We start from the raw sequence: 18,345 nt of genomic DNA, 5'->3' as shown, positions 1-18,345 counted from the left end.
AATCGCGAAGAAAATTATAGTTACAAAGATTCCTTTTTGCAGCCTTTTTATCTGAGCCTGTAATCAAAATTTGCAGATTTATGTCAGTTACAGGTATACTACATGCCGAAAATTTCACCGATATCGCTTGTTGCGAAAATAAGCGACAAGCATCGAAAGACGTAAGAATCTTTAGATTTGTTACAGTTGTAAGGTATAGGCCGAATGTCGTGAAAAACTGCAATTTTCATCATTTTTAACCGTTTGTAGCTAATAGCAGCGTTAATCGATTTCGATGGAATTTTCAGTATGTAATATAACCGACAAATCTACAAAATGTATTTCTTAAATTTTCATTACAAGGAAATTAATCTAATTAAGAAACTAATCCATCCAACTTGTCGAATAATTCAAATCGTTTAATCTAATTTTAAAGAAGTTACTTTAATTGTTTTAAAGGGCACATGAATATGAGTACGAGAAACTGTACATCTATGCGTAGTATACATAAAATACTTTGTACATGTTTGATTATAACTTCCGTTGCTCATTTCTAACGTCTTTTTTCCAACATATTACGGATAGACGATATTACGGACTACGCGATATTAGCAGCACTTACCCTACGTAGCTATGTATCTAGATTTAGTCTTGCACAATTATGACGATGTAGAAAAGTATTACAAATCGCAGACAACTTTTTGTTACTTTTCATTATCATTAATTCATTATCGCGCAAAATTTGTTTTGGAATTTTATATCTACATATTCTGCCATTTGATTATTTCATATATGTAGTAAGTAGGTAGGTATATTCGTTTTTATTGTTCCAGAATACTAATAAATGAATTATAATCGAAGTGTTGAGTATTACATTCTAATTTCCCAGAATAACATTCCTTTAATTCTTTTAATGACGCAAGAAAATTGCTTTGAAGAGATAAAAATCGAAGTATAATTTGTTTACTGGTAATATTTCTGTATTTATAAGGCACTTTGTATTTTATTATTTTGAAGCAGGAATACGAAACATACTCTACACGAATTAATCGACTTGGCAAATGTATGATACTATAAATATTTATTCTTTATTCGAAGGCACACTGCAAATTACTGTGTTACAAATATATTATAATTATTTTCATACACAGTATTATTAACTATCAATTTATTGTAGAATTTTCGTCTAATAGATATATGTATGTATTCAGTCAAGTAATAAGCACAAATCATATTTTCGTATTAACAAATATTTCAACGGTGATAATTATCGTTGCGAATAAATAAATATTATTTTTTAAATTAATTTAAGATAACTGAAATACATTTTATATACACAATTTTTCTGTCCTTTCAGAAATTTATCGTCGATCCACATCACGTACGTAGGTACGATAAACTTAGAATAATACTGGGCAAAATAATAATTTCTTATTCGTTTTAAATATTCCTCACTGTCAGTTAATATTCAAAATGAAAATATTTATAACATCTTTTAAAACATTCAAGTATCTACTAGATGCGTAGGTATGTATAATCGTTTGAATCACGTATCGAATGTTTAGAAACTGAAGCCACTTACTTAAATTTGTTTGATATTCATGAAAAAGATTGTAAACGTATCTATAAATTTGTAGGATAACGAGTAGTTAAGAAAGTTAAATATAAATGTCAGAGTTTGTGTACAAAAGGCTTTAACCGGCCAATCTTTTAAAGAGTATCAAGAAGGGAATCTAAGAGATCCAACTGATTCTCATCCCAACCCGCAGTAGCAATTAACAAACCAGTGAGATCATCTTCGCTTAAACTAACTTGGGTAGAATCAGGAATTTCTGAGAGACAGTCTGGAATTGGAGGAGATACGCTACTGGGCGGTGTCTCGTATAACGTTGACAGACAGTTGATCGATGGGGCGCCATTGCTTTGAATATTGTTCGTTACCATCGTCTTTGCAGCTGTTAGCTTCTTTGATCCACGAATTCGTTGAGACATCGTTGCGCGTCGCTTCGATTTTCTACCTTCTTCCATTCTTTCCAAATCTAATTTCCAGAAACCACCTTTGCCTGGTTCATCCTTTGAACGTGGCAACTTGACAAAACACTTATTCAATGATAGATTGTGTCGAATTGAGTTCTGTTTAAAATAAAGGAAACCATTGTTAGATAATATCTATTTAATTACAAACGATTATGTTCACAAAGGCATATTTTCAACATTGGAATTTATCTTATTTTTAACTATACCTGCCAAGCTGGATCAGCATATTTATAAAATAAGAAGTTTTCTCGAATCCATGCATATATATTTGAAAGGGACACTTTGTTATTATTTGCACGCATCGCCAAGCAAATGATCGTCGCATACGAAAATGGCGGTTTTGCGTCAGGGTCAGTTCGATACTTCTCGGCATTTGCAGCTAGATCTGAACAAATAAAATTATCTTACGTTGTTGATGCTTTGAAAGCATAATATTTTTAGGTGCCGATTTTCTTTGCTTCTAGAATATTTTTATGTTTATATATCTAGATTTATTTACGTAGATTAAGCATGCGTATGTAAATACCTATACTCAACATTATACCGAATAGTAGTTACTTACATGTACAAGAAAATATTTGCTAGATTTGATAAACGAACAGTATTTAAAAGAAAAGTGAATAAATAGATACTAGTTAAAAAATTATTAAATTACTTATTTTCCTATCTGTGTATCTATGTACCTATTGTACGTAGCTATTATTTCTTTAACCGTAGACATATATTTATTAACTATATTAAATTGTTACGATACTCCTAGAAAGAACCATCTGCAAACCTAAATTCAACGAGTCAAAATTTGCGATAACAACAGATTTCTACTTTTTATAATAATATAGTTTATGATAATACAGATAGCACAAATAACAATGCAATGAAATCAATTTCACTTACCTAATTCGGCCTTAATTAGGGGTGACAGTTTTTTTCTTGGCTGTCGTGTTACAGGAGGTGGAGATGGAGAACAGGGTGGTGTTGGCAAACTAGAAGCACTTGTAATGTCAAGCGATTGTAGCCATGAAAGACTTGTCAATTCTGCTTCAACGCCGTAATCATCATTATGCATATTTTCTTTCATAATTGATACACCACGATTCGTTGGTTTCTTAGTATCGATCGATTCTGCCTTCATTTTCACCATTTTTCATCGCATATGTATCGAAGGCGTGCTCAGAGCCTGGATGAAAGTATCCATATCTATACATAACTTATTAAACATATTAAACAAATTATTATTTCAGTTTCTAGTTTTTTTGTTTACCCTATTGTTATTATTTAAAAATTTACGGCCATTAGCGATATAAAATGAGAATTACATTTCTATGCAATTTTATATTACGCTTCAGTATACATAACTATTACAATTAGAATAACAATTAAGTTAGGTGGAATATTATTAAAATGATCCATATCTACAATAATTAGTTTAAAATAAATTTATAAAAATAAGATACTTTACATATAACTGATTATAGTAATAATCCAATAATGTTATAACAGAATCTAGAAGACACAGACGTCGACATGTACCTACTTATTAGTAAAAGAACAAAACGAAAATGAAAAGATCTTTTTTCCACGATTGATTCTATCGAATATGGGTATATCCATTTCATTTATGCATCGAAATTCGCTGATATCTGATATTAGGTACGACTGATATTACAATATGCAGTAAAAACAATTAGACGGTAAATCAATACGAGAGTTTCGCGAAGTGCAGGGTTCGGGTAAAATTCTTATTTAAAAATTACAACACACCTCTAAACGTTCCCCAAGGTAATTCATCGAACGCAAATTAAGATCCTTCACAGTAAAACAAACATTTATGCGAACTTACAAAAAAACTTGAGAACATGAAACCGATTACGATTTATTACATCATATACGTACATTCTCACCAATGTATAGAACAAAACATGTAAACCGCATGATCGTTCGAATGAAACTAGTACCAAGGGGTAACGAAAGCCCTGATAATCCCCCACTTTGAATCTACTTGCTTGCCGTGCTGTAAACCATTGGCCGTGGTTGGTGTGCGTGACAGGTGTTGGCTCCCTTTTGCAGGTGGACCATATGTACTTACACGCTGTTCAAACCTGCGTGCAAACGCAAACCTTTCCCTTCTTTTAATTTCTTGGACAGTAAACGGGGGAACTCGACCTCGCATTTTTGCTTCTATCCTTCCCGCTTTATTTTATACGAACTTTGGCAACGAAATAAAAGGTGAAAGTAATTTTCTTAGAAGAAAGGGGTTCTTTCGATCTATAACGGTGCCTAAATTCCACTAAATAAGGCATATCTATCTTAAATAGGAATTTGTTTATAATTCGTTACATCATGTACGTTCTTCTGCAAAGTTGAAATAAGTATACTACATAATATGTAAAGTAGTTGATAGATGAGTATTACCTATATAGCAATAAAATCAAAACGTAGATTCAGGATTATCATGGAGATTGTAATTCATCGCGGTAATATTGCTTTTTTAAATCGTATCTCATCTCTACATAGTCATATACCTTAATTTTAAGGTCATTTTAAAAGAAAAAGGAAACTTATTAACTTTAGAAATTTTTTATGTTATAATGTATAAACAATTTACTGTTTTATATAACACTTATATTTGAAATTTTGCATTTTAAGCAGATACTTATACTTACGTATGAGTAAATACATGTATCATATCTTATTTTTTTAATAAAGTCTGATTACAAATTTCCGCTTATGTTAAAAAACTGGAAATACTATTTGAGAAGAAAGCTTGTAATTAACGAAGTTATTTACCTACTTACGTACTTACATATCTTAGGGAAGAGACTGACTTTTATTGTAATTTCTTCGGCAGAACTTTTTTGGAATACGTTTTATAACATCAATAGCGGTGAGTAATAAAGGATACTTTATATCAGATCGTTAAATAATAAATATGTATACAATATCTCACACGCTATGTAAGTATGTACATCGTAGCTACATATATAGGTACCTATTCTTTATTTGCGTTACTACATTACCTTTCTTAAAGTTATTTACATTTTTGAAGACTTTATAGCCGTAATCCGCAATTTTAATTTGATGCAAAGTTTGAAAGTTATTATAATAGTAGTATTATAATAAAGTTATTATTATAGTAGAGTTTTGAAGTTTATTATAATAGATACTATTATTGCTATTACAAATATTGATTTAAAAAATATATGTAATATCATACGAGGAAAACTCAATATAAATAAACGTATTTATATTTTATTTGAAAAATTATTATACAGGCTTCGGTTAAATAACGCGTACAAGCCTTATGAAAAAGTAGGAAGAAAAAAGAATCAAATTTTTTCATACGTTTCATTCATTTCGTTTTCGAGAAATAGTGTTTGAAAATTTATCAAGTATGCTTGAACATAACTAATTACCGAAATAGGTATGAGTAAACAATAAGCAGGGAATTATTCTACACACAAAAATAAGTCAAAAATGTGCGTTCGAGGCTTCATTTGCAAGAAAATAAAGTCTGAACATATTTAACTAAGAATTGACGTATGATAAATATTCAAATTCATTTTTCTCGGAAACAAAGCGTCTTGTGGACTAATTTCGTTCCGCGTTTTTCAATTTGTTCTTACATGTAGAATAACGTCCTGTCGATTATTTATTCCTGTCCAGTCCGGAATTAACCATGTTCAAGTATATTTTAAATTATAAATTTTCAAAATCGATTTTCTTGAAAACGAAGCGTCGTATGAAAAAATTTGATTCTTTTCTCTTCTTATTTTTTCATAAGAAATTATTTCATGCCTGCTTCTAAATGTTATTCAGTTGTACTCCATATAGTTATTACGATTGTATTTCAAATACCTCTAACACGAATCGTCATCGCAAGTAGAACTTATAATTTATGTAGCTTCATATCTGTCATTCTATTCCAAAAAGTTGAATAAAGTGTATTCGAATGCATTAATCAAATAGATATATCTAGGTATAATTTTTATATTAAAAAAAAATTGTTTCAGTGGGGTTAGGTAAATGTAAAATACAAATCAATGATGCAAAGTTTGTTTGTAACATCTTTAAAAGAAATATTAATCGGAAATACACTGCAATTCCCTATGTAGATGATGTATTCTGACAGATATAAAAACAATGTAAATAGGTATGTATGTACTATTTATGTTAAGAGAAAAAAATAGATTGATTTGAAGGTTACAGTCTATACTATCAATAATGATGATCGAAGTGTAGCTATATGGGTAGTAATGTCCAGAAAGTATGTAAATGAAAATCAGATGGTCATATGCTTCATTGTCAGTAGGGGTGGTGGCATAGCTTGAACGTTCTGGTACAGGTACTTTCATTGATCGAATCAGGAAGGCAGTGACCGTCACTTGCGATATCCCAACGTGAAAGAGAGGGGAGAGAACCGTAGCTATTCGACGACGTTGAGAATGGCGTGTTAAATTTCAGAAGCCTGCTTATTATTGGTTGATGTCCGTTAGGATCGTTAGGACAAAATTTTCCTGACAAATTTGCACGAGATCCGAACTCAATTTTACCCTACACGCAGGTTCATGGTGTGGGCGTTATCCAATGGTTGACCAACCCTCTCTATTCGTGGAATCATGAAATAGTCTTAAATATTGTCAAATAAATTATATGTATATTCGTTCGATTTTAATTCAAATATTACTTCATATTTAAGCACATCACACATTCTTATCTATTGTAATTTCTAACTAAACTTGTCATTTACGCCGATACATGTATATTAATAACAAAGGCACATAATTTGAATCACTTCGATAACTTTCTAATAACTTTAGCGAAATGTGGTCCAAATGCATTTAAAGAAGGCCACGTAGTACGCTATTTATTAGCGTACTTTTTGTTTCTTCTTCTATAACTTACGTTTTTCGAAATGTTTGTACGATGAAGTGGTATTAAACGACTTTTGGAAAGATTCTATCACCTAAGTTATCAAAATTAATTCACAACGGGCACGTATCAAACCGTTTCTTTCGTGAGTTGGGGTTGCTTGTCAAGATCCTATCAAGCGATCACCTACCATACATCTCTAAATTTAACTCTTTTAGATTTCTTCTTGTGGTTCCATGATTTTTATAAAATTTAATCTACTACTTCTAAGGATGTGCATCGATAAATCTAACGATTAACGTTCATAAAAACAATACAGCCATGTATTTTTAACAATATTTGACATTAAATATTCGATTAAAAGATATACCGTTGTTCAAAGCTTTTCGATTTTTAAACTTTTAAGATTTTAATGATATCCATACATAAGTCTATAAAGTCATAAATAGTATATAAAGTAATAAATAGTAGTAATAAAGTAAGTCTATAAATGTAATAAAAAATAAAAGATATTCACAGAACGATAAACATTTTATCTGTGTCTGCTGTTATCCTATGAGTTTCCCAAACAATTTTAATTATCCACAATTTTCACAATAAGAGGAAATTAGAATTTCACTTAAGAGAATTGAAGGTAACCCTGAGATTTCGAAAAATACGAACGATATGAAAAAGTCGAATCGTGCATCGTCTTTGAGACAAACATTCATCCGAATCAATATTACTTAAGGTTATTATTATTGTCACTTACGCAGTTATCTACCAAAGTGTACTTACATTATATATAGCTCCAGTTACGTTGCTCACTCTGTATAACTAAAATATTTTATAACACGATTTCATTCTAAGCAAATTTGGATCTAGACAATCTACTTCTGTTATTATATTATAAATTGCACAAAAATATCGACAAAAAATTGTTCTGCAGCTAAGATATGTAGTTTTGTAGCCAATACCTGTCTAATGGAATTGATAAACTTCCTAATGAAAAATATTGTACATATCTATTACATTGAATAGATAACCATTATAATCTACTCTAATATAGAAAATATAATTATGTAAGTACATATAAATCCATTTTTGTACTTTCAATTAAAAAAATTAGAAAAAGATAGATTCGATACGTTTCAGCAAAATTCCATGCTGTCTACGCAGTCCAAATGGAAGTATCTACATACACGATCAATAATCTCCTGGGAACATCCGTTCCCTTGCTGGCCTATCCAGCTGGCCACCCCTGCAATAATGGTAGCACCAGCAGCACCAACAGTACCAGCACCAACAGTAGTAGCACCTGCTATCCTCCCCGTACCGCGTCAGGTTGTGACTCATGACCACTTTACGTTTTACCACCATCTATCATTACCAATTGTCGCTAAAATACTTTCATAATTCTTTCCTCTCGTAATTTTATTTCGCTGCTTACAAACAATTGCGTGATTACAAATTTTTCATTATTATTTTATTTCCTTTTTTATTCTATCCTCGTCGTGTACAATTGTTTACACCTTTCTCCTCCCTTCTTTCAATAATTCTTAGTTAAATATTACTTATTACATAATATGTTATAAAGCTAAATTTCATTTTCAGTTTTATAACAAAACTTCAAAAATTTCTCATTCAATGAGAATAATTCTCTTATTCTTCAGTAATTCTCATTTTAATAAATTTCTTTAGATTATAAGTACGTACCTAATTAGGTGTTTAATGGCAAGAATACAGAGTATGAAATTTATGATAACGAAACTTTTTAAAAACATTATTGGTACAATTAGTATAATGCTCTTATCGGAAATATTTTCTCAGAGAAATGTTAAAATCTTTTCTTTTCTACGTAGCTACTTACATACTTGTATTAAAATAAATTAGATGAAGTAAAAAAAATATTAAAAGTTTCAAGAGGGTGCGTATGTAAGTACTAATATTGAGGATCTATTATACACAACTACTTATTTCTTAGTTAGAAAAGAGTAATTCCTTGAAAAGCGTTGATCGACTAGAGATCGATAGATTGTAACATATCCCCTTAGGAAATGTTTATAGGTCACCACATGAAAGATGATGTGGACGTATTTCAATGGTTAACTCAAAAGACCAGATACTACCTCGCAACATTACAAATATAGACGCGAATGGGAGTATAGATTTTAGGAGAATGATGGTGCTTTTATAAAATATTCAAAGAAATTGATTCCAACTACCACAGCAGCAATAGTAACGGCAGCTAGAGTAATTGTCATATCAACGATATAGATTTAGCGAAGTTTTTAATTATGAAACGAATAACTATATTCCTTTCAAAATTCTTAAATATTCTTAAACAAAATATATATTGCAAAAGATATATAACTTGGAAATAGAGATTTCTACAAGGAGTATGTATTATTATTTTCTATCGTATACCTACTATAATTAATTTTAGATAACTTCCTATTTAAATAACAAGTTTCTATTTCGAAACATTATAAACTACAATAGATAAAGCATGATCAGGTATAATATTATTTTAGGTACTCTAAATAATATTCGGATTTATGTTTTATTTCGCTATTTTTCCGAGTAAAATATGTTTTTACCCCAAAATATTATGCAAATACAATCGTAATCATAAATTGTAATAAACTTAATACTTACCGATATAAATAATTATTCACGTCAATCCGTGCAGAAAAGGTCTCGCTCATAATTAAAATTATCAATTGTCTATAGTTAATGGTATATTTAATTAATAAACATTTGTTATAAGTACGCAATCGGTACAAAAGATTTAGGTAAAAACTTGAATTAAAAAATGTGTTACCTTTGAAGCTGCCATTATATACACTTACACTAGCACCCACTGGCATCATACTATCGCCATCTTCTTATTACGGTAAACGGTACCAGTGTACCACCATACAGGTGCATTTAAATATATACTTTATACTTATATATATATTATAGATACACACTCGTAAAGGTTATTGATTGTAGTTAAAATTTACTGTTAAAGATATTATGCGTACCTATGTATTTGTATATATGTATATACTAAATACATAGTACGTATATTATAAATATATAAACATAATTCTATTACAATAACGTGAATAATTCAATTTAAAAAGAAAAAAAAACCATTTTCTTGAAAAAAATTATCTATTTGCAATTAATAGTATCTTATAACTTAAATTAAAAAATTATAACATCAACTTCTGATGACACCATAGCATAACATTCTCGGTAGCTATTGTTGCTTTATACCCATTTATATTTGTAGTTAAGTAACCTAAAAATTTTTATGAAATTTATGTGCACAAAGAAACTCATTTACAATTTGAATTATTTTATCTAAATTTGAATTTGTATCATAAATAAAATTGTATATATTCCTGTATATGTTTGTGAATGAGTAACTGAGTAAAACTATGTTGGTGTGCAGCGTTTTAGTCAAAAATTAAAAAATACAATTTTCTATAAAATTTGAAACAAAAAATAAAATAAAATGGAATTTCAATTTTTGGAATACATATTTTCACGAAAGATTTTTTATTAAATTTATGAAGGTGAACCAATCTAAAAAATTAAATTCTTGTATACATTGTACATATGTGTAACAAATGGACGCGTGGATAATACAGATTAAATACTTATTATATTTATTTATTTATGTATATCTGCGTATTATGTGTTTTTTATTTACTCGTATGTACACATATTTAATTAATAGAAAAACTATGTTATAAAAATCAAGAAAATTTTTGGTATATTTAAAAATTTAATAATGTAATTTTAAAAATAAGAAATCTATTTTTTCCAATATTATTCAACAGATTAAAAGCAAAAGACTTATAATTTTCTTACAACTTTACTTACATAATCCCTTTTCACAACATTAAATCAAAGAAAATAAAATTATTTTTCATACTTACTTAATACGTACATTCTAATGTATATCGATAGTAAAAAGGAATAAAAAAAGTTAAATATGGTTCATATTACAACATTATGTGTGAATAGAAGTCTTTCTTATTATCCCGTGATTAAAAGATACATCAAAACAATATACTAAACTCTTAACACGCATCTTTTTTACTTATTCCAACAAGAATAATTATGTATATTCTTTTGTCTCTTTGATTGGATTGACTGAAGAGTTATTATATCATGAAGTTACAAAAAGTTAAAACATAGCGTTTACTTTAACATATTACGTATAATATCATTACATATCATTGAAGTATTTAATTATTGAAAAAATTTAACTTCATCATCATTACAAGTTGTCATTTAAATAATTACAATTGATAAAAAGATGTTTTCTTTTTTATAATTTTATAAGTGTGTTTCATTGAAATCATATCGTGGTTTCAATGAGAAAGCTGATTTAGAATTTGTCTTCTATACACTATTTAGTAAATGTCAACTTGTTATTAGAACACTTCTAACCACTATGTATATAAGAACTTCGTGACACAATAATATGATTCTACACAAAATGATTTATTATTGACAATGATCGACGTTGATTAATTTTACTACCTACACTAAATCGGAGTGCAAATAACCTACTCATTTACAATAATCAAATTTAAGATTTGAAAACTTATAGAAATTAAGGTACAAATATTATCTTATACTTCCGACTTAATGCCGATTAGTGGTAAAAGGTGTCAATCCCCTGAGAACCATGTTATCAAGAACACCACTTATATAAGCTGATACATCAACAGTATCCTCTTCTGCTTTTCTGATGAAAAGATGTTCTAGTAATTTGTTGTATTTCGGCCGCTGTGTCTCTTCCTTAATTAGACTGAAATAGTACCACAGAAAAAAAAAAATCATTATTCAATAACGCAAAAACAAAATTTCTGTAATGCCTAATAGTGCAAAAACAATGTACCATGTATTCACAAAATTCACAAAATCCATAGTAAAATGGTTTCCATTTTCATTAGGAGATAAACGTGGTGGATCACCCTGAACTACTTGATAAAGTTGTTCAAAAACTGAATTCCACTTTGGATATGGAAAATAACCAGTCGCAATTTCCATTAATGTAATACCTAATGACCACACATCACTTCTAACATCGTAACCCTTTGCACGTTGAGGATCTATCCTCTCTGGCTAAAAAATTATAACAAATTCAAATACTTCTAATTATTTACAAATCTTGTTAAATACTTCTCATTTATTGTTATACATACAGCCATATATGGTCTACATCCAGCATCTCGAGTTCGTGCAATAGAATCAACCAACTGTCCTGATATACCAAAATCGCAAAGTTTGATATTACCATGTCGATCTAACAGAATATTACTAGGTTTTACATCCCTATGAATTATTCTTAATTTTTCCTTGAGGTAATTCAACGCCTTTACTGTGGCAACAGTAATTTTTCCTAAAATACGTTCTGGTATTCTTTCCTTTAATACCTCATGAATAAACTTATAAAATATATCTAATGAGGTGTCCATGAGTTCCATACAAATCCAACAGTCACCCTAGTCAAGACATGATATTTATTGTTAGTTACGAAAAGTTAATATTAAAAAAACTTATCACAAACTTACTTCTTTGAATAGAGCTCCATAAAATTGCACAATGCATGGACATTCATTAGACTTCATTACAACCTCTAAATCCATTAATAATTGTTTTTGCTCCCTTTCATCCACTGTGGAACGAATTCTCTATAATTGAACATAACATCATGTACTCTGTAAGCTGTTTTTAATAATAAAGTTATTTTAATACTAAGATTAAATTATATATACCTTCACAGCCATAACAGTATCACTTATCCTATGGATCATTTTATTTACAGTACCAAATCCTCCTCGTCCTATTTCTCCCAGATCTTGAAGATCTTCACTTGTAAAATCATATACTACATTTGGTGATAGCTGTAATTTTCCAGTACTTTGCATTGATTGACACATTCGTAATTTATCCCTACAATATAATTTATTAACATGCATTTTAACAACATTAAATACTTGTATATTTAATAAACATACATACCTTGCTTTATCAGGCAGTTCTTGTGGAACTGCAGTACAAGGTCTCACTGGTAGTTTAGGCAAAGATAAAGGCAAATTTGGACGAGAAGATCTATGATGATTAAACAAAAAAATAGCTATATTAAAGGAGATATTTAAAAACTGCAATTTATTAAATATTATCATATTATTCATTGTATAACTTACATTGGTAAACAAGCTGCACTTCCAGTTGAATTAGAAATTGAAGAGTTTGTTGAATTATTAAGTGATATATTACTTCCTTGTGTTTGAAAATTAAGTTTGAATTGTCTTCTTTTTTCTATTATAAAATAAACATAGATGTTATTACATTACGATGAAATGTATATGTGTTCATATAAATATGAGTACATACATGGCGCACATGCACGTGTATGTACGTTTGCATGTACATTCAATATTATATTACAATATTACAATATATATAAATATAGGTATACATGCTTTACCTGACATTTCATTTTGAACATCATTAATAGATCCAAAATCCAAATGTTGAAAATTAAATGGTCTGCTAGAACCTAAATATTAATAATATCAAACATGAATAATTTAATATATATTTGTATGTGTATGTATACTCGTAACAAAATTGTTATTTTCCATGATGCAGTTAAGGTTTAGGTTATGTAAATAAAATCTTTTGTATACTTATCACTAATTTTCTAACATCACAACTTACTTTGATTCGTTGGAGTTGAAAAATTCCCCCGATTCTCCGTCATTATTTAATATTTTTAATAGCTGACTACCAAAAGAATAATTTCTTATTAAAGGCTCTCCTTTTAGGAGACCTTCCCGCAAGATTTTAACAATCTAGCATATATATTCCGCAGCGAGTGCACCATTTGTGCAATTTCGTTCTTTTGCGAACAGTGTATACAAAATCCTACTTTTTCTTTTTCAGAAATACTTAATTTCAATTTCAATTTGACTTTCTCTCTATCACAGAAGTATACTTTGCCATAAGCTTATCACAATCACTTATTTGATGATCGAAACAACGGTGGCATACGTACCATGCAATGTAATATGTGGGAGTAAGTGAAAAAGAAAAATGATGATAAGTTTATATCAATCCATACCCTATCAGAACTTCAATAATTTGGTAAAAAATTCATGCATCGAATTGCTTCTACTTGTTCATTTATTTTCGTTTTATATACATGTTTTTGGAAGTCTAGAGACTCTATGAAGGAATTCATGAACTATTATAGTTCTATGCCTTAATCATTGTAGGCGCTAGTAGCAACTTTATCAAGAAAAATACTTCTTTCTAAAATGATATCTTATGGATTAAAAATATTTGCGAATTCACTAATATTACCACATTTGTTCCATTTCTTTTTCTCTTAGTTCGAGACTGATATTAAAATGATAAAAACTAAAATAATAAGTAGAATTTAAAGGTTCAATTTATTGCTGTATGTTATTACATTCGTTTTTAATTTTCCCTACAGCCTGCTATTATAATTAAATTCTTTTCTAAAATACCCAGCTTATTATACAACACAACCTATCATCAATATATTGTTAAGCTATTGTTGTAGAATATCATAAGCATTCAAATAGTAAGTATATTTCTATCCAACTTTACAATAATTTATTGTAGATAAACGTAAAAAGTTAATAACTTTTTTTATATAGGTAAATTAGCAATGTTCACGTATGATATTAAGAAAAAAAGATGGCTGAAATTTACTTTAGGGGTCCAAAAATTATTGGCTTCTTTATTTGCAATGTTACAGTTTTCAATGTATAGAATTCGAAAATGCAAGTTCTAAGATACTAAAGTTCTAAGATAAGAAAGCAAAAAGGAAATTCTCTGTGGTAAAATTGAGCATTTTTAGGGTATTTTAATATTACTTAACGCCATATTAGCTCATGATCTGTCCAATGAATGGAGTCTGTAGAGCCATTGACTGCACGCGAGTGGCCATCATTTTGGCGGGATAAGTCAGTCAAATATGTATAACTGTATGTATTTTGCATTTTGTATTTTTTTTTTTTTGGTTTCTCAACTTGGTATGACTTATCTTGGCTGATTGCAGAGCAATACGTACATAAAACAGTCAAGCAGAACATGGAATTTGTATGTAGCTGAATTTGAGTTTAATTTGGGGTAATATTTATTTTCTGTTACGTTACATTAATACAAACTAATTTTTTGCGAATTTAACTACAGCTACTGATGGTATATGTACACAAAAAATAGAATCGAATTGCCGGCCAACTAAGAACTGGATGTGGAGAAGGAGTTACTTCTATGACGATGAATTTGTCCATCGCCTATGTGATAACGCCGTCATAGCATTGATTTGATGACATTGCTAGTTGAAACGATCCGAAAACCTACAGTCCACGGTCATATATACAGATCTGGGAACTCTGTAGGAGGAGATAAGACTTTTAATGTCGGGAATTGTGCTTTACAAATCGACTAGCACAGAAGACCGATCGAGAAGTTAGGATTTTGTATGTAACGCCATCCTTCGGTAACAGTATTGACAATAAAGAATATAGATTAAACCACTGAATTTACTCAATGACTAAACTATTTATGATCTTCCACCATCTATTTAAAGTACATAATATGCAGTATTTCATTTGATACAAAAAGATATTAAATATGTATAATTATTTTCGACAAAAAAGGTTAACAAACTTACTTAAAATTTTCAAATCAAATATGTACACATATGGGAATATGGGAAAGTAAATTTGTTTTTTTTTTCTTTTAATTATTAACACTATTTATACTATACGTACTGCTCATTTGTGCGAGCCAACTAGATATCATCTGTGCGGTTCATTCATTGGACGTAGTACGGGTAAAAGTCAATATACCGTCAAAATAAAGTATAAAATATCCTAAAAATGCTCAATTTTACATAGTCATAACTTTTGAACCAGTGGATTCCGCACCTTAAAATTTGCATTTCCAGATTCTACACGTCAAAAATTATGAGATTGTAAATAAAAAAGTCAATAATTTTTGAACCTCTAAAGTAAAGTAACATATCACCCTCATTATTGACACGCTTAATCTTTGTCCAAGCGCTGCACGGAATGCTATGTAGAAGTATCAAAACAAATATATAAAGATGCTCTGTGGAAGAAGAACCTATTCATTAATACTATTTAGTTTAAGGTAATACTTAAGGTATAACATAACAAATTTCAATACTGTATACATACTGTTATACATTAATTCATATTATTTTATTTTATAACGAATAGAAATTGATCACATAACCTTCATCGATAATACTTAATTTTAACAGTTTTATTAAAACTTCACATATTATCATCATATATAACATGATGTTGAACTTTTAAAGCTTTGCATATACTTTCCGTAAATAAATAATTAATATATAATAGCATAAAAATGTTCTTTTTTACAGGCACAATTTAGAAAATGGTGTTCAATTTTATAGTGTGTTTCCTCCAAATTATGTAAAACCAATTTATAAGAAAGAAGAGCAAGAAGCAATAATTAAAGAAAAAAAATTAGCTCATGTACCAATAAAACCAGCTTATACTTCTGAGACATGTTCTGAATTTCATGATAAACTGGTTAGGTAAATAATTAAAGTTTTAATTTAAGTAAAAAATGTTTTTCTAGGTTTAAGTAATTGATTGTCCATATTTTATATGTATTATCTGTATTCTATACATATCAGAAAATTCACAAATTATATTATGAGACATGGTAAAAAAAAGTTGGCCAAGAAATTATTAGATGAAACTTTTGAAAATATTAAGATAATAAAATTGAACGAATATTACAATAGCCCACCTGAACGTAGAGAAAATATTATATTGGATCCAAAAATAATTTTATACCAAGCTGTAGAAAATTGTACACCTATTTTAGAGTTACAGAAAATATTAAGAGGTGGAATAACTTATCAGGTACACATACAAATGTAATTTTTATTAAATAAATAATTTAATAAATAGGTATTTGAAATTCGTAATATAAGAAATTAATATATATAGGTTCCTGTACCGATGAATGAAAATAGAGCTCAATTTTTATCTATAAATTGGCTAATTAGAAGTGCACAAGAAAAGGGGAATACCGAAAAATTACCTGATGTATTGGCAAGAGAGATTATTGATGCTGCGAACAATAAAGTATATTTATATTTAATTTTTTAATTTTTTATGTGTGTTAAATAGTATATAATATGACAAAAAATTATTTTTCTTATATAAACGAATTCCTTTTTTTAATTAGCTTTTTGTTTAATTAACTTTTTTTTATAATTGTATTTAATTAAAATGTATATTTTGCAGGGACGAGTTATTAAAAAGAAACATGATTTACATAAGCAATGTGAAGCAAATCGAGCTTATGCACATTATAGGTGGTTGTAGAAAAAAGGATAAAAATAAATTTGCTTTTTATTTGTAGTAATAATATTTATTTAATCAAGGGAATAAATATTATTGAAGATTATCCAATAATATTAGAAAAACTAGGTTCTATGATTATTCCATGTTTTGTATTTACTGTTAATTTTAGTTTGCAAGACTGAATGCCTAAGATTTTATAGATTGAATTAGAAGTATTCCTGTTATTTTCTGTGAAAGGAATAATATCATCGACAGTTGTCCTTACATCTATTCTTTTACCCCAATAATTTATATATGATATTATTATATTTTGATTTTCTGAATCATCTTTATCTTTTATATATATTGTTCCAACTAAATTATTACACATAAAACCAATAGTATGTAATGTAAGGACAAACAAACAATCTAAAATACACATTAAATTGTATTGATAAAGGTTTAAATTCAACATAAAAATATTAGATGTTATTTCAACTTACTACAAGCTGTAAAACATAAATTTTCCGTGGGTGTCATGTAATTTAACATCTCTAAAGATGTAGTCACTGGTATAAATGCACCCGTAGCAATTGTGTAATTTCGCTTCAGTTTATTGAAAAAATAAGGATATTTGATTTGAGGAAGCATATAAATTATTTTATAATCTGGAAATTTGTTTGATTTGATTGTTGATGATGTGTTATACTTTTTATTTGATGCATGATTATATCGTCTAATTATATCAATGCTATTATAGGAGAGCCATCTTAGTGACTTGGAAAAATGGACTATAAGTAAATTCATAGGGAAGTATAAATCTTTTTATGCACAACAATGATCTAATTCAATGAATCTATTATATAATGCACTGTTAATTCACTTAACATATATCTCTGGATTATCTATTTTCTCTTACATTATACACATAAATATCAGAAATCCTTCAAGCTCTACAAATTTCTTGCTTTACGGCTGTGTGAACTGATATAGTATAGGAGCTTGGCTCCCTCTAGCGTGAATATTTTATACTATAATAGGGTCAATTCTAGCGCGGCGAATTTAACTGTACTTTAAGTATAGC

The 18,345-nt window shown here is 28.9% G+C and overlaps 4 protein-coding genes across 13 annotated transcripts; 1 reads left to right on the top strand and 3 right to left on the bottom strand.

Annotated features, from left to right (window-relative positions):
* Positions 1-822: 822 nt before the first annotated feature.
* On the bottom strand, positions 823-10,737 carry LOC132907018 (forkhead box protein J1-A-like). 10 transcript variants are annotated; one of them, XM_060959736.1, is made up of 4 exons: positions 9,523-10,737; positions 2,911-3,223; positions 2,223-2,401; positions 823-2,112 (listed from the first exon to the last, which is right to left on the bottom strand). In XM_060959736.1, the coding sequence occupies exons 2-4, from the start codon at positions 3,155-3,157 to the stop codon at positions 1,690-1,692; spliced, it is 849 nt and encodes a 282-aa protein (XP_060815719.1). In that variant the 5' UTR covers positions 3,158-3,223; positions 9,523-10,737; the 3' UTR covers positions 823-1,689. The 10 variants fall into 10 exon arrangements, with proteins under 10 accessions (XP_060815719.1, XP_060815722.1, XP_060815724.1 ...); XM_060959739.1 differs by having other exon boundaries at positions 2,911-3,193; XM_060959741.1 differs by lacking the exon at positions 9,523-10,737 and adding an exon at positions 3,778-4,360 and having other exon boundaries at positions 823-2,067.
* A 612-nt stretch (positions 10,738-11,349) lies between these two features.
* On the bottom strand, positions 11,350-14,128 carry LOC132907016 (dual specificity mitogen-activated protein kinase kinase 4). Its single transcript, XM_060959729.1, has 9 exons — positions 13,600-14,128; positions 13,367-13,438; positions 13,083-13,197; positions 12,898-12,987; positions 12,651-12,828; positions 12,447-12,566; positions 12,078-12,377; positions 11,771-11,997; positions 11,350-11,680 (listed from the first exon to the last, which is right to left on the bottom strand). Exons 1-9 carry the CDS (start codon positions 13,640-13,642, stop codon positions 11,515-11,517), a joined length of 1,311 nt encoding a protein of 436 aa, XP_060815712.1. The 5' UTR covers positions 13,643-14,128; the 3' UTR covers positions 11,350-11,514.
* A 1,788-nt stretch (positions 14,129-15,916) lies between these two features.
* Positions 15,917-17,385, top strand: LOC132907021 (small ribosomal subunit protein uS7m). Its single transcript, XM_060959748.1, has 5 exons — positions 15,917-16,068; positions 16,325-16,501; positions 16,604-16,835; positions 16,923-17,060; positions 17,223-17,385. Exons 1-5 carry the CDS (start codon positions 16,022-16,024, stop codon positions 17,301-17,303), a joined length of 675 nt encoding a protein of 224 aa, XP_060815731.1. The 5' UTR covers positions 15,917-16,021; the 3' UTR covers positions 17,304-17,385.
* On the bottom strand, positions 17,313-18,240 carry LOC132907023 (uncharacterized). Its single transcript, XM_060959750.1, has 2 exons — positions 17,765-18,240; positions 17,313-17,690 (listed from the first exon to the last, which is right to left on the bottom strand). Exons 1-2 carry the CDS (start codon positions 18,066-18,068, stop codon positions 17,383-17,385), a joined length of 612 nt encoding a protein of 203 aa, XP_060815733.1. The 5' UTR covers positions 18,069-18,240; the 3' UTR covers positions 17,313-17,382.
* Positions 18,241-18,345: the final 105 nt, after the last annotated feature.

This window comes from Bombus pascuorum, chromosome 5 (assembly GCF_905332965.1).
Source record: "Bombus pascuorum chromosome 5, iyBomPasc1.1, whole genome shotgun sequence".
NCBI lineage: Eukaryota > Metazoa > Arthropoda > Insecta > Hymenoptera > Apidae > Bombus > Bombus pascuorum.
The sequence above is the reverse complement of the archived record's forward strand: the minus strand, read 5'-3'. Positions and strand labels throughout refer to the sequence as shown.

Excerpts from the sequence above, each read along its gene's own strand:
- LOC132907018 (XM_060959736.1), bottom strand. The coding sequence starts at position 3,157 with ATGGTGAAAATGAAGGCAGAATCGATCGATACTAAGAAACCAACGAAT. Across the intron at positions 2,402-2,910 it reads CCTAATTAAGGCCGAATTAG|ATCTAGCTGCAAATGCCGAG; the intron begins GTAAGTGAAATT and ends TTATTTGTTCAG. Across the intron at positions 2,113-2,222 it reads ATGCTGATCCAGCTTGGCAG|AACTCAATTCGACACAATCT; the intron begins GTATAGTTAAAA and ends TATTTTAAACAG.
- LOC132907023 (XM_060959750.1), bottom strand. The coding sequence starts at position 18,068 with ATGAATTTACTTATAGTCCATTTTTCCAAGTCACTAAGATGGCTCTCC. Across the intron at positions 17,691-17,764 it reads TTTATGTTTTACAGCTTGTA|ATTGTTTGTTTGTCCTTACA; the intron begins GTAAGTTGAAAT and ends TGTGTATTTTAG.
- LOC132907021 (XM_060959748.1), top strand. The coding sequence starts at position 16,022 with ATGCTCTGTGGAAGAAGAACCTATTCATTAATACTATTTAGTTTAAG. Across the intron at positions 16,836-16,922 it reads GAGGTGGAATAACTTATCAG|GTTCCTGTACCGATGAATGA; the intron begins GTACACATACAA and ends TAATATATATAG. Across the intron at positions 17,061-17,222 it reads TTGATGCTGCGAACAATAAA|GGACGAGTTATTAAAAAGAA; the intron begins GTATATTTATAT and ends TATATTTTGCAG.
- LOC132907016 (XM_060959729.1), bottom strand. The coding sequence starts at position 13,642 with ATGACGGAGAATCGGGGGAATTTTTCAACTCCAACGAATCAAA. Across the intron at positions 12,378-12,446 it reads ATGGAGCTCTATTCAAAGAA|GGTGACTGTTGGATTTGTAT; the intron begins GTAAGTTTGTGA and ends TGTCTTGACTAG. Across the intron at positions 11,998-12,077 it reads GATGTAGACCATATATGGCT|CCAGAGAGGATAGATCCTCA; the intron begins GTATGTATAACA and ends ATAATTTTTTAG.